The 16,620-nt window shown below is 33.1% G+C and overlaps 1 protein-coding gene across 5 annotated transcripts in view; it reads left to right on the forward strand.

Moving 5' to 3' along the window:
• Sik3 (Salt-inducible kinase 3) overlaps nucleotides 1-16,620 on the forward strand; it is a 77,189-nt gene that overhangs the window by 25,742 nt on the left and 34,827 nt on the right. For 4 of the 5 annotated variants that reach the window (XR_012464415.1, XM_074170672.1, XM_074170674.1 and 1 more), the window contains exons 2-4: nucleotides 4,807-4,987; nucleotides 11,561-11,715; nucleotides 12,030-12,161. Coding sequence is in view for 4 of the 5 variants with exons in the window: in XM_074170672.1 (XP_074026773.1) it covers nucleotides 4,807-4,987; nucleotides 11,561-11,715; nucleotides 12,030-12,161 (468 nt within the window). In the remaining variant the exon portion in view is untranslated. The remainder of the gene's footprint in view (nucleotides 1-4,806; nucleotides 4,988-11,560; nucleotides 11,716-12,029; nucleotides 12,162-16,620) is intronic. The other variant, XM_074170675.1, reaches the window with a different exon arrangement.

Here is a 16,620-nt window from a genome sequence, read left to right on the forward strand (position 1 = left end):
CTTTTCCAGGCTGCACCACCAAACCTTTTTTTAGGTTCAGTTATTGGATCAGGAGTTGGAGAGTTGAGAAGCTCTCGCTCCTGATCTAAATTTACAGGGAGGTCAGTTGCAGTCGTAAGCTCGACATCCATCTCCTCTGTAGACTCAGCGTCAGAATGAATTTTTAGGTTTACTCTGTCCATAAAAGTCCCACGAGTAGCTAAGGAAAGAAGGTCAATCACGGCAGGGCCCCGCATTACCGTGACAAGGCGATGCTACGACGAGAGGGCGCCCGGTATCTCGAAGGTTCCGTAGAGACAGCTGATAGGCTCAGTGTCATTCATCCTCTCGGCACGGATACACACACTTTAGGATCGAGCCATCGTTGGGATGTCACTCTGCCACAAGAGATTATATCATTCACGTATCCAGCGGGGCTACGTGGAAGCAGGCATCCGATGGCGGGTTTGCTCAACACCCCTCACATCCTAAGCCAATGCACTCGCATGCACTTAGTGAATGCTAAATGGTAGTGTTCTTCTTTAAAGCCCATTCTTCAGTGGAAGCGACAATGCGACAATGACATTGCCTCTGTATTATATTAGTTGTCTGGAGATAAAATAAATCATTATTTGAGTTATCATGACAACATTTTGATGCACCACTAATAAAATCTTCACCAGTAGAGCAAATTCAAGAAGGGATCTTTCTGCTGAACTTATTATTGTCATATTCGAAGTTTAAAAAATCTGTTTTTCCGTTAATCAGCTGTCGCCCGCATACGAACGACAACCCTCAGAAGTTGATAAACTTGTGCGAGCTAAGGACTAACGAGGTCTTACCTTTCAACGTGTGATTCCTAACACGGAATATTCACCCTGAACAGAATGACATGGATCAATAGACATAGGAATCATCACTTGATAAGTGATTTATTGGTTGCAAGACGATTTGGTCTATTGTGCCCATCTAACTCCATGGAACAAGTCATCGACGTTGGGAAACTGCAACTCTACAATGGTAATCATACTTCTATATGATTTCCGTAGACTCAGAGAACTAGTTGATAGGAACAGAGTAATTTGGGGTGATCAATAATACTCCAATGGCGAAGCTAGCAACGCGAGCAAGCGAAAGTGCCGACACTGGCACAAGTCTTACAGACAACATTGCGTAATGTCCCATCGGCACATACGTGAGCGTCGAATTGTTTCTGTGAAGCGAACACGAAAATGCATGAATGTTATCGCGAACATATACAAGGAAGTTTGAATGTAGTATATATACGACAGTGTTCACTTGTTATTTATAATCAGTAAATGAAATTGAAAAATTCAATTATTTTCATCACTTGTACAGGATGTTTATTAAACTAGCGGCAAAAATTCAAGGGACTATTCTAAGGATATTTTGTCTTTTGATGATATTTGATAGGTCACTTTGTTTCGAAGATACGGAGCGAAAAAGAATTTCGACAATAACAATTTATCACCAAAAATTACATGTTATGTTTCCTAATCTATAAGAACTGTTGAAAACGACTCTCCCCGCTCGGATGCAAGAATCCAATCTTCTCATCGACTCCCGAACTATTTCAAAAACACCAGGATCATTTTCGAGACATACTATTCTAATTGAATGTTGTTGATAGGTACCTTAGAGTAACAAAAGACAATAGAGAGGGATTTTCCATCCTTACATTGAAGGCAGCATAACTTTGTTTGTTTACGGGAAATAAGTTGGACCATAAAACAGTGGCGGTTGGTTTAGTTGATAATCGGAGGGATAGTATATATATTAATAAAATAAATCATTTCAGGTGAAAATGAATTTTGTTCAAATAGTTCTTACACGAAATCTGATTAATTATTAATGATTATGGAAATGAGGCCAGCTACTAGATTTTTATTCATTTATGGTTTACTGGGTTGAAATTAAATTATTTCATATGAACTAATTCATAACAATATATGTTAATTTCAAAAGTAATGAACTTTGCTTCATATAATCAGATGAAGAAATTTGTAATTTATTCTCAGATTTTATAAACAAGCGGTACGGTTTGTGAGGTCCGATATGAAGAATTTTCCATTAGAAATCATGATTTCATTCAAAATTGGTATGTAGGGGTCTTTGTGCACAGACATTACGAAAGGGGATATTTTTGATGTTTTTAATGATAATTTTTTTGATCTTATTCTTATAAATGAAGTTCTTGAAACTAGATTTATAGCTTTTATTAATATTTCAATTTTAATTTTTTTGGTTGTTGTTTGGTTTTATGTTATTTTTTTGTTCAGTTTTTCGGTTGATCTTTTCAATACTTTTTCAGGAATTCCAAATCAATTTATATTATATTAGACAATGGAAGTCCGAACTGATGAAATACACCACGAAACATTGTCAACCACCTTCAAACAAACTTAGATTTATATTATTTCATTATTTGACATATCCCAACCAAAAAAGGTTAAAAAAATGACAACCGTCATTTCTTATCAAATATTGTATGTATGCAACGCGAGAGCCTCGTGCAAAGAAAATAAAACCAAAACGGAAATCATATTTGTGTGACGTAAGTTAGTTGTTAAGAAAGCAATAACAGATTTAACACCGGTTGCACAAGAATAACTATTTATTATACAAACTGAACATTGAGCAGAAAGCTTTTTAATCTGAAATATGAAAAACATATTTCTCATTTTTGAATACAGTTTTTTTCATTTACATTAATGATTTTTCGTAATTATAGAATTCGTCAGCATGAATTAAAAAAAAACAATGTCGGTCCACAAAGACCCCTAGATACCAATTTTGAATGAAATCACATAATAATATCAAACCTCAATCGTAATTATAAATATTCATGATTTCTTATCGAAAATTATTTATATCGGACCTCACAAACTGTACCGCTTGTTCATCAAATCTGAGAATAAATCACAAATTTCTTCATCTGATTATATGAAACAAAGTTCATTACTTTTAAAATTGATATTTATCATTGCTATGAATTAGTTCATTTGAAATAATTTAATTTAACCCTGTAAACCACGCGCTTTATTATAAAGCCATACATGAATAAAAATCTAGTAGGTGGTAGAAAAACTGGCCTTATTTCCATAATCATTAATAAAAATCAGATTTCCTGTAGGAACTATTAAAACAGAATACATTTTCATCTGAAATGATTTATTTTATAAATATATAATATCCCTCCAATCATCAACTAAACCAACCGCCACTGTTTTATGGTCCAACTTACTTCAAATGTAAACAAACTCTCCATAACCTCTCATTACCCGTCACCCCCCTCGCCCATAAATTGTACAGAAAAGATACCCGCTTCAAAATACATGTAATATATCGGTATAGGCATGGCAACTCTATGTCTTGGTATTACTCTGAGATAGGTACCAACGAAATTGTTAGATTTTTTATTACTTAGTAGGTTCAGTCACAGCATAGGTAACAATCAGCATGGACACTTGGCCATGCCGCCTTTGATGTGGAAAAGTATCTAGACGCCATTTTGGGAAGTGACGATAAGAGGGCAGGACTCGCGAAATGGTTTTGGACATGTTTCGCACTCAAACTTTTTTATATCCAAAATGCTCATATAATTTTGATATACCTTTCGGAATGGACCCAAATTCAATTGATATAATAATTCTTGAGCAGACATTCTATCTGGTTACATGATTTTTTTCAAAAAATGTCAAAACAGCCGAATTATTTCTAAAATCACCAGTAGGAATACAATGGTTCAATCAACTGGAATATGAAGGAGAAATTGTCCAGCAATCAACTTTTTGGTATGAACTTCATGATCTACCTCTCTTAAAATAAATGTTATTTTGTATATTACTAATTAACCTTTCAATTGAATTGCTTATTCTTCATTGTAAGAATTGACGTTCTCCTTGCATTTTAGAATGAACTCTCAACACAAATGTCTTTTTTTATATGTACTTAGGTAAGCTCTATCCAAACATCAACTTACTTTTGTTACTCCAATATTTTTATTCTTCTTTAGTAATACGTTCACAGAACGTTTTTTACCCTCCTGAAATATCAATACCATGTAGTTGACCCACTTGGGATTCTTCTAGGTTTCCAGGGTAGCTGGTAGCTGGAAAATACTAGAAATACAAAGTTTTCATTTCGAAACATTTATTCGTATCTCCAAATTATTATTTTATTCTTCCTTTTTTTTTGGCAATATTTTTCTGAGATTTGAAATTCCTATTTATATATTTTAATGTATAAAATAATCTTACTCTACTATATGTTAAAAGTTAAAATTCACGATACGCACAGAACACATGTAACATATACGTCCTAACAAGAGCAAATCCAAAAGCAAAATGAGAAAGTCTGTCACTTCCCAAAATGGCGGACTTATCAACGCGACGGATATGCGCGAACTTCTCCTGCCAAGCGAAGTGACGTTGGTGACATTGCTGATTGTTACCTATGCTGTGGTTCAGTGTAGTCCGCTATACTTTTATATCGGCTACCTTAATAATTTCAAAATTACCAAAATTGTTATTGTAGAAATTCTTTTTTGCCCCGTATCTTCGAAACAAAGCGACCTATCAAAACTCGTTAAAGGACAAAATATCCTTAGAATAGACCAAGAAATAGTCCCTTGATGTTTTGCCGCGTGTTCAATAAACACTCTGGTATTTCACACATGTATTTCAATTATTTACAATGTAACTTCCGGTGAAATTTTAAAATTAGTAGAATATTCAAGGGGTAGTGATGAAAGAAAATCGTTTCACCTGAAAAGCTACCTTTTCATAAAGGATTCTTCTGTTTCAGGTGGCTATAAAAATAATAGATAAGACTGTGTTAGATGAAGAAAATTTAACGAAAATATTTCGAGAGACTGCCATATTGAAAAAACTTAGACATCCCCATATAACAAGGCTATATCAACTTATGGAAACAAACCAGACAATTTACATGGTTACTGAGTATGCTAGTAAAGGCGAAATATTTGGTAAGATTAATTCCAATAAATATTCGTAATTTTTTTATTTTTTTTATAGGAATGGAATAATATAAATTATAGCTATTATTTAATCCAAAAATGTATTGTTTATGTTTATCCCATCAAAATCATTTATACTAATCATTAAGTTTATGTAGACATTTGAATAATTCTTTCACTTTTTGAAATTGAATGAACAAATAAAGAAATGCTCAAGGACCTTCCCATGAATAGGTTCAATGGATACACTTAAGTTATGGACATATTGTCCCATATTCTTAATTTATTCAAAATAAACACTTTTCCAAACGCCAGAGCAGAAATACTCTTCTCGACGCGCGTTTCATCTTCTGAAGACGCCAACTTAGTTGGGGAACGTACGTCGAGAAGAGTATTGCAGGTCTGGTGTTTGGCAAAAGTGTTTGTTTTGGATTTATTCTATGCTAGAGGTTGTAGTTTAACCTTTTCTTTCCATCAACTCCTCAAAAATATTACCATTTTTTAATTCCTTATGAATTTCACCCCAGTCACTAGTCATAACCCCGTTAAAGTAATTTTTATTCATGAGGATCCACCAAAAATGTATGTGACTCTCTGTTATGGCATTCAATGAGCCTTTTTCCTAAGAATAGTACAGCGAACGTGTCACGAGAAGCAGCATAGTAGTAGGGACAAGTAAACTATTCACATGTAAAACAGTGTTAAGTGTTATTTACGTAATATTAATTTATTATTTGAAAATATAAATCTGATATAAAAAATTATTTTGTGTTAGTATAATGCCAACAGAGCATTGCTGTTTTGCGAATTGTACGTCGGATAATTGATATCCGGAAAAAAACGTGTTTTTATACCATTTATAAAACCTAAAATTAATGAGGTTAGATGTGAGAAATGGATACATGCTTCGAGGAGAGTGGATTTAACAGTACAAAAAATAAATAAATATTCATATATATGCTCTAAACATAAAATGAATAGTAAATTTTTCATAGTTAATTATCATTGATTGGAATGAGATATAACCTCAATCGTTTATTAAATTATATTCATTTATTATATTTAATTAAATTTATTTCATCATCATCTATATTTGATTCATATTTCACTCGGAAATAAATCTGAAATTCATAATTATTTTAAATTTCTTATATTATAGTTTGAATCTACCGCTACTCTTTTACTAGAGTCTGTACACTAACCTGTCTATTAATTCACTTTTTTTTCAGTTACTTTTAAATTACGGCATGCAAGCCAACGTTTTAATGTTACAACATTGTTATCTTTTACAGTTGCAAATTTGAGTTTTGCTCCAGGAACATCTTCTTCTGTTAAAAACATTATTTTTTAATTGTACTTTACCATATGTTTATATGAGGATTAGGCAGTGTTTGTCCCTACCGAACTACTAGCGCTGCTAGTGAGTGATTTTTCGTACTTCAGGAAAAAGGTTCATTAAATCGGTTCACCCTGAGATGGTAACAGAAAAACAAAATTCTGTATAGAATACTACCGACAACAGTTTGAACAAAACTCATTAAAAACTATTTGTTAGTATTGTAATTATTCCATTTTCATTATACCTATCTACAATTGTTTCGAATGATTTCATTGTTTTTGTTTTATCTACTATGATTAATTTTGTTATCTTTTTGCTTATTATTGTTGTTTGGAATAAAAATCTAATGAGTTATTGAGACAAGAGTCACTTTTGTTAAACCTTGCATACTTTTGTATGTTTATTATTATTATGAAAATATCAAATGCAATATGAATTTATGTATTCTTTTCTTTTTTGACCCTCTTCTGCCAAATAATTTTCGAGCCCATATTTTATTTTTCGAATGCTTTACTGTACTCAAAAAATATTAATTTATTCATCAATTTCCATTATGTCCCCGTTAAAGTAGTCCTCCTCAGATGTAATACAATTGTGCCGGCGTTTTTTTCAATCCTCCAAGCAGTTATTATCTCCTTAATCTTCGAAAGCGCCATCATTTCATGGGTCTCTTCAATCTTGGGAACCGAAAAAAGTCTCAGGGGGGGACAAATCTGGTGACTACGGTGGCTGAAGAATGATTACGGTGTTGTTTATACCAAAAATGTACTAACAAGCAATGACGAGTGAGCAGGTGAATTATCGTGATGCAAAAGCCATGAATACCGGACGTATTGCTTCTCGCAAGCAGCGCATAACGCAAGGTAATACTCCTTATTGACAGTACGAGCAAGTTGACATTTGATCGTACTTGGCATGCTTTTTTGGTCTTAGCTCTCCTGGTCTCTTCCATTGGGACGATTGGACTTTGGTTCCGATGTCATAACCATATACTCTGCGATGCTGCCACACGCTTCTTGCCAAAAATTTACGAAAAAATTGCATAGAAAAAGCCACAACCAATATGTCGGCATCCTCAGCAACTTCTCTAATAGTGATTCGACGATTCTCTATAACAATTTTCTTCACTTTCTCAACATTTTCATCGGTTGTTAATGTGCTGGGGCGTCCAGGACGAGCGTCGTCATTTACACCTTCTCGAGCTTCTCTGAAAAGCGTGTACCACTTGTAAACATTTTTTCTGTCTCATAGTACAATCGCCGTATGCCACTGTCAGCATTTCAAGTGTTTTTGGGTACTTAATTTCCATTTTATTCATTTCATTCACAAAATTTGATGCAAATTCTAGCAGAAAACACGCAAAACACTTCTAACTGTTATGCCTCAACAACAAACTAAACAGCTGGAACTGGGAAAATATGAGACGAATGTACCAGCATAAAAATCACTAATCGAATGTACCTAGTCCGCGAAATTTGAACATTTACCTAATTTTTTGAATAGTCCATGTATACAAGTTTCGAAAGGCAATCTTAACTTTTATAGGTTAAATAGCAGAGTTTTCAAAGAAAAATTGCCATAATGAAAAACTTGTGACAAGGCTTTCATAAATTTTTATCGTGACATTTTCTTTAAATGACTACAAGGCAGGTCACACAACACAACATAAGTATACAGTGCCTTCATTTCAAAACTTCCCACCCCTAGTACTTCGTTTAGCAGGGAGAATTTGCCGTAGGCAAAAAACACGTCAATTTAGATATCGAGGGGAAAGTGTAAAACCAGTGTCAGTGGTATTTTAGGTTTAACCCCCTTACCCCTAGCTACCCCCACTTGATAATTTTAACTAGCACTCCCTATCTTGTAACACATCATTTCAAAGATCTTAAAAATCATCACTCAACCCCCTTTAGAAAACTGAAATTGGTTGATCCGTTCTTGTAAAATAGGGCGAAGTACTAGGGGTGGCCATTTTTGAAATGAAGGCACTGTATAAAATCAATGAATAGTTAATTTTAACACTTCCACCCACTAGGCAATCGTATGTTCTGAACATTCGATTGGTTTTCATTTGTGTGATATACCACATCGATAACTTGAGCTTCATATAAGATGATTTTTCATGAAATGGAATTTCATTTCTACGTTTTCTACAATGGCGATCTTAATATATGTATGATATAATAGAATATGTATATATATATATATATATATATATATATATATATATATATATATATATATATATATATATATTATATATTATATATATATATATATATATATATATATATATATTATATATATATATATATATATATATATATATATATATATATATATATATATATATATATATATATAACGAAGGGAATGAATCGGGTATAGCAGTCAGAGGCAGAAAGATTGTAAAACTCTTTTTTCTGTTCAAGCTTTCGAGGCGTTTATTGTCTCGTCATCGGGAACTCTACAATAATTATTGAATAAACAAACGGTTATGGACAACGTGTTCATACTTACGAAAGTGAGGTTAAAATGAAGTTAACACATAAGTAACAAAGAGGATCCTCATATATGTATGTCAAGATTAAAATTGGTTAAAAACATGTAATATTCATTCAGAATTTTGCAATAATGTGAGATGATTACACGAATAATATGAAATAATGAATTTGAAAATTGAACTCAACAGGTAGTCAGACATGATTGACACGAAACATTAAGTTTGGCAGAATTTCTTGTTCTGACCAATGCATTGCTGCCAATGAGATTTCACAGAACTGTAAAATGATAAATCACAGAGAGTGAAGGTACGGGGTTTCTGTTCTGAAATTATTAAGTATTATCAAATTTGTTTTCTTTGTTTAAGCAAAGGAGATAGGTATAAATCAGGCTGAGACTTTCAATGTCTGACCTGGAATTAATAGTATTTGAATTTTTAACTATGTGACACATTTCTAAGAAAGTTCTTTTTTGAGTATTATTTTCTGAGTCTAAAATTTCAACATTCTCGAAGGAAAAAGCATGATCCAAATTTATGGTGTGATTAGAAAGGGAACATGACGGTTTATTACATCTTATGTCACTCTTGTGTGAAGTGATTCTGTCTTTTAATTTTCTACTAGTTTGTCCAATGTAAATATTTTCACAACTGGAACATGGGATGGAATAAACCACATTGGATAGATTGATTATATCTTCTTTGTCTTTTAAGTTGGAAAAAAGTTTCTTAATAGTCTTCAGATTTTTGAAAGCTAATTTTACATGTTCAAATTGATTAAAAATTTTTTTAAGATTGTATGAAAGGCTACCTAGATGAGGTAACGAGAAATAAAATATCATTTGTGGGGAATTGTTATTGTTAGTAATATTAATATTATTATGTAAATTATTGTTTTGATACAGATTTTTATTGTCTAGAATTGTGTTAACGGAAGATCTGTTGAAGAGTAGTTTATAAATGAGAGATTTTGGATAGCCATTTTGAAGAAACAATTCTGCAAGTTTTTTTTAAATTTTGTGAACGAAGGCTGCTATGAGTAGTGCACACTACTCGATTTTTCATCCCCAATATTAAATTTATTTTTTGTTTTTCCTGATGGAAAGAGTTATAGTGTAAGAATCTGCCAGATGATCCTGGTTTTCTATACCCCGAAGTTATTAAGGAATTGTCCTCTCGCCTTATTAGTCGGGAATCTAAGAAGGGAACACTTCTGTTGGAATCCTCTTCTTCAATAGTGAACTGTACCAGTTCATCATAATGGTTAAAAACCTGGTTATCTATAATAAATAGATAAGTACTTTTTGATCACTCCCATATTGATTTCAATTTAAGAGCCACCGGTAGACAGCTGTTTCAGCCTATTGGGCATCGTCAGTACCGGCAGGCGGTCCTCGATTGAAGATAAAATGAGAAAAACCAAGAAAGTACTTCATAAAAATAGCTGCGTGAACGCAAGCGAAACAGAATGTTCTCTTAAACCACTGTTTCTCCCTGTGTATGATCTTAGCTTGGGACCACTTGATGTTATGTTAATGGGCCCAAGAATGCTCTGCTATTCCTGATTTGCTAAGTTTCCCCTCGCTGTGTGTGTTTCTTGTGTTCGGCAATGCGAACATTCAATGGTCTCTTAGTTTCACCGATATAGGATGTTCCGCACTCACAGGGTATCCGGTAAATGCAATTCTTGGAATCGCAGTTCGTGTTTGGTGGCCTGGTTAGCCAAAGTCTGTTCTACCCTCGCTTTGGAGTAACATTCCGTTGAAGATCATTTTTTGGTAATGTCTATATAGTACCTTCTCGAGACTTTCATTCGTATTACAGAGCCCGAAAGCACGGTCTAATAAAGTCTTGATGATTCCTTTTTTTAGTCGATTGATGGTGGTTGGATTCGTGGTTCAGATACTGTCCTGCGTGAGTGGGTTTTCGGTATACAGATGTTTCCCACTTAGTCCTATTCACCAATACGTCTAAGAATGGCAATTCGTTGTGGACTTCCTTCTCCATTGTGAAAGTGATGGAAGGTTTTATGCTGTTGATGTTAATGTAAATTAGACGTACTCGAATGACCCATAAATAGTCATCTCTCGGAGGAATTAGTCCAGTAATCACCCGAAGACGATTGTGGATACTAACAATCGAAACGTCGTGAAGTAACTTGGCTTGGAATCTCTAACTTTTTATTTATATTTTACATTTTTGTCTATTTTTACTTGTATTTTATTTCACTGTTATTTCATTTAAGGTTTTTTTTGCTTTATCTAATGGTTATTAACTTCTGGTCTGTAATTCTTCTGTCTATTTATTCGATACATGCTCTTCAGTTATGCTCTTCAGCTTAAAGTTGTGGTGACTCGTAAAATACTAATATGCATGCCGAATAAATTATACCTATGAATATGTGATTTCTGTGCCCAATACCTCTAAGTTGAATAGCAGAGTTTTTGATGAAAAATCACCACAGTTTATAAACTTTTATTATGACAGCATATTTTTTAAATAACTCCAAAACAACTCAAACAACATGACACGGGTATATAAAATCACTGAATAGTAAATCTCAACAGGAAGCTTATGAATAAAAAAAAATACATCAATTCCTTTGAAAAAAGTTATTAAAACCTTTTCTTTTGAAATTGATATTACTGTCTTATATAGGAACGCATCATTTCTAGTAAAATAAACTTGTTTTTCGACTTCTCAATAAATATATTTTCATGAAAATATTTTAATTCTGTTTCAGATCATCTGGTAGCAAAAGGTCGCATGTCTGAATCAGAAGCGAAAAGGATATTTAGTCAAATTGTGTCAGCAGTGAATTATTGTCACTCTCAGGGGGTAGTTCATAGAGATTTGAAGGCTGAAAATCTGTTACTAGATCATAACTTGAATATCAAAGTAAGTGGAAGGCATTGTTCAATTGATAATTATGTTAAAAGTGGTTTGAGTGATATCTCCTGTTATTAAAAGATGAAATGTAAGTAAAATTGATTTTATAAAGTGTCGACTATGTGATGGAATAATCGTAAATCCCGATTTAAAATTTCCTTTAAATAAACGAAAGTGATGTCACTCGATTGATTAATTTTCAATGGACTATTCTTGATAATTTATTGTATGAATTAAATAATAATGATACTTTCAAATTTCTATTCTGAAAGTTGTTTTTCCAATGAAAAAATGAGTTGATTATAATTGAATCAATCTTTCAGTTGGCTGATTTTGGATTCAGTAATCAGTTTACAGAGGGCTGTTGGCTCTCAACTTTTTGTGGATCCCCACCTTATGCAGCACCAGAATTATTCCAAGGTCTCCAATATAACGGACCTAAAGCAGACATCTGGGTAAGTTGAGAATTCAGCTAAGATCTTTTCCTACATAAAAATTTGTAAAACTCTGTCAAGCAAAGACTGATAATAGAATTTTGGTCTATGCCAACTTTGAAGTGAATGAAATATACTATTTTCAGATCAGAGTGCTGTAAAATAACGTTATTTTTTTTAAATATTTTCCCTTGAATGAAAAACATCAGGTGGTGCAGCTGTGAGATTTTGAACTGTCATTCATCACGAATTTTTTTGGAAAATCTCTCCGGATAACAGTTCAACAGAAGCCAATTTAGAATGAAATAAGGCATTTAAGTTGAATCATTGTAAACTGTTTAATGTTCTATGTCATTCTCCTCGCATCCTAATTCATTATAAAAAAATACTAATTTCGAGATGGAATTAGGAGAACGAAATACATCAATAAACATAACTACCATATACTTTATTGTCTGAAGATACAATAAATCTTATTGACAAAGTGTATACACCACGATTCTCGTGATATTTAATCAATAAAACATAACAAATAATATAAACTATCCAATATATTATAAAATAAATGAATATAAAAAATACAACATAAAAAAATACTGATACTGAATTTATGAGTCAGGTGATGAACAAAGTCTCAAAAAATTCCAGAATCTATCTATTTATAATAATATGTTCATCACACTGAACGGATTTAGATGAAACTTTACATAAATACAGCATATACATCAAAGTAACATATAGGCTACAATTTATAATATAATGATAAGTATCAAGTAAGTCGGAAAAATGATTGCTCCCTGAAAGCTATCTTAGCATGTGCTGCCTATTATACCATTGGAGTTACATGCAGATAATGTACCGTAAGATTGTTCATATTAAATAGTTCTAAATAAAAGTCCGCTATAGGCTATATCTACCTCTTATGTGGTAGCCATTATATGCAAAATACTGAGCCATAAATACAATTAAATTGTATACTTTTTTACAATGCACATTTTAGAATATCTGTCAAATTCTTTTAAAAAATGATACAATTGTCGTTTTAAGTATTTAATATTGACAAACGTACACTAGGTAATTTGGACGAATGGTTTAAAAGCTATCACGATAAAATTAGCTTGACGCAACGCAGTAAGCCATTGCGCGTCGCGTCTACTGTAAAACGATGCGCGGGGGTAGAGGGGTGGTCTAAGCAATAAAGCGCCATCGCCGAGAAAGCGACCCGAACGCGGGCAGAACGTGAGGGCAGGCGTCTTTGACGGTTGTGTTAGTTTTATCTTGAATAGTGGTTTACAAGGTACCCTGAGTACTACTTCACAAAGATATAGTTCAAGTAAACGATAAAGTGCAACCTACCTTCCAACAGTTCCCCTTCAATAATATAGTTAGGGAGCTAACTAATTTCGCTATTCAATGATCATTTCTGATTATATAATATAATATAATGTAATATATAATGATATATAATACATATTTCGTTTATATAGGTGAGTGGGAAAGTAGGGATTCTTATAACAGGGTGGTAATTGAAAATACTTCCAAATACTTATTACTCACATATTTATACAATCAATCGCTTCAAAAACACTTCACTAACTTTTTCGAAAGCTTCTGATAATTCTTCTTCCATATTCTCTGTTTCACTTTCACTGTCGTCATTTAAATCAACAATGAATTTATTTCCACCATTATTATGGAAGTGTCCAATCACTATATAGTCTTTTTCAACTAAAATTACTTTTTTAATCCGTTTCTGCCAGTCTTCTTCGGTAATATTAGGTACTTCTTCTTTAATTAGCTCTATTACCTTCTTATCAAATTTTGAAAAAAAAATTCACGCCTGATGCTTCGTTTCAATTTTCCCCAAATCAACTCGATGGAATTGAAAACACAAAAATAGGGGGGCTGTCTCAGTATGGTATGTCCATCCTTTCAGCAATACTCTCAAGGGCATACACTTTTTCAAATGATTTTGACTGTAAAACTTCAAATAGTTGGTTTTTGATATAGCAATCTTCAAAATACAAATTGTTATCCATTGAAAAACTTTGTATTGCATCTTTCCTCGAATTTTTATTTGGTAATTTGATGAGCTGTCGCGAATGATAGGAAGCTTTGTCAAGAACTATTACACTATTCGCATCCAAATTTGGAATCAATGTGTTTTCAAACCATTCTTCGAAAATATGTTCTTATGACAATGAACATTGCAGTCCTCAAGTTTGTTTCCACATTCCTCCGCAATGCACAATGATTAGTCGTGATACTTTGTTTGCAGGCATGTTAGGCGTACGCATTCTCGAACCATCACACCACCCTTTCGTAACTGTGTCGTGAGTGTCATACTAAGTTTCGTCCGTTGTTCTTGTCTATATTTAGTTATTTGTTCTGAGTATTTGTTATGTAATTCCACAATTCTTCTGCTTTCCATAACTATTTTATCCAATTATGAAGAGTTTTGTCACAGCAGCTCATGTCATGTAAGATTCTCATTGCTTTTGTAACAGTCGTATATCGTTTTTATCAATGATTTTATAAGATGAACATCTAAAGGTTTTGGTAATACTGTACCACATCGCGTCTTGCGTTCATAAGGTTTGTTTTTGACAATTTTACGTACAGTTGAGTAAGGAATTTCGGTCAAATCTGATGTTGCTTGTAATAGTTTTTTTCCCTCGAAACCAAACTTGATATGTAGACTCTTATATATATTGAAACATACTCTCTGTGTTTCAATATACAAATGCGTCCGAATCTTATTCACTGGTATCTCTTTTTCGCATTGTTCACCAGCGCTATTGGAATCACTACACAGAAAAAAGTCTGTGATGTTATCACACTCGTTATTACTATGAGTACTTGTCCAAGGACGACACATTTTAAACAGATAACAAAAATGTTAAGTAATTATAACTGCACCAATATTAAATTTCAACACTCAAATCGCGATCAGTTCCTGAACTGAACATTGACAACACGACTCTTCTAACCATCTTCACATTCTATTGGTCACCATAAAATGACTTCAAATTGAATTTTATGACTCTTCAGCCAATCATAAAACTCGGTTAGTAAAAATTATCCAATACGAACCGCCAATTCTTCAGTCCACGTGGACTAATTCGTAGCGGCATTATTTCTTTTTATTGATTTTTTTTGCCTTTGAGTTCCCCGATAGCTTTAAGAATTACTATATCGGTTACTTCGACTATAATAGTTTGTTTCCCTCGATACCAAACTTGAGATGTAGATTCTTATATACATTGAAACATACTCTCTGTGTTTCAATTTTCCGAATCTTATTCACTGGTATCTCTTTTTCACATTGTTCATCATCTTTATTGAAATCACTACATTGGAAAAAGTCTGTGTTGTTATCACACTCATTATAACTATTAGTATTTGTCCAAGGACGCCACATTAATAGATAACAAAAATTTTAAGTAATTTCAACTGCACCAATATCGAATTTCAACACTCAAATCGCAATCATTTCCTGAACTGAACATTGATGACATGACGGCGATAATCATCCCCGCATTCCCCGATTTTTATTCGTCACCGTAACATGACTTAAAATTTGATTTTATGACTCTTCAGCCAATCATAAAAATTATGCAATACGAACCGCCAACTCTACAGGCCACGTGGATTATTTCGCAGCCAGTTCATTTCCATATATTGGTTTTTTTGGCCTTTGAGAGTGCCGCCAGCTTTAAATGTGCACAATATCGTTTACTTCGACTATACTAATAGCACATTTTTGTAGATCAAAGATTGAGTTGCAGTATTCTTGGTTACAAACTCCTGCGACTCCACAACGAATGTGAGATTCGATCAAAACACCTTAGTTGTCAAAAACTGACAATAATAATTCATTGATAGAACTAATACAAGTTTTTTTAAAGATTTTGTTTACATCTATAACAATTTTCATTGCAGATCCCTGTGAATTGAACAATATCACATTATTCACGTATTTTTGTGTTTCTCACGTCTATATTACATAAATAGTATGTATTAGGGTTGTTCCATAAGTTTTGTCCGTTTTAATCCCATGTGCTTTTGTAGCTCCATATCTCAATAAATATTTATTCTACTGTGTTGTGGTATATTCTGATCAATAGAGAATTTTGTAATCTATACACTGATGCTGTTAATTTTTTTTTTATTTCAATTTGTTGCCTCTATATGATGTCGTTAAGGCCATTTTTGGCCAGTTTTTCTCTACGAATTAAAATTTAACGAAAGCGCTTACCGAAAAGTTAACCAGGCATTTGGCAATGATAGTAATAATGAACGAAGATGAGTCCTCAAGTAATAGATCTACAGTAATCCAAGACGAGAAGTTGACGACCCTGGTTGAGACTGACCCATCACAAACTGTTGACGGAAGGACTGGGTGTCAGCTCCCATGCGGTTTTTGTTGGTTTAAAATGTATCAGAAAGGTCAAGAAGCTCAAAAATCATCACATTTGCT

This window comes from Leptinotarsa decemlineata, unplaced genomic scaffold (genome assembly GCF_025532065.1).
Source record: "Leptinotarsa decemlineata unplaced genomic scaffold, Ldec_3_MD MMD2_P_RNA_scaffold_9, whole genome shotgun sequence".
NCBI lineage: Eukaryota > Metazoa > Arthropoda > Insecta > Coleoptera > Chrysomelidae > Leptinotarsa > Leptinotarsa decemlineata.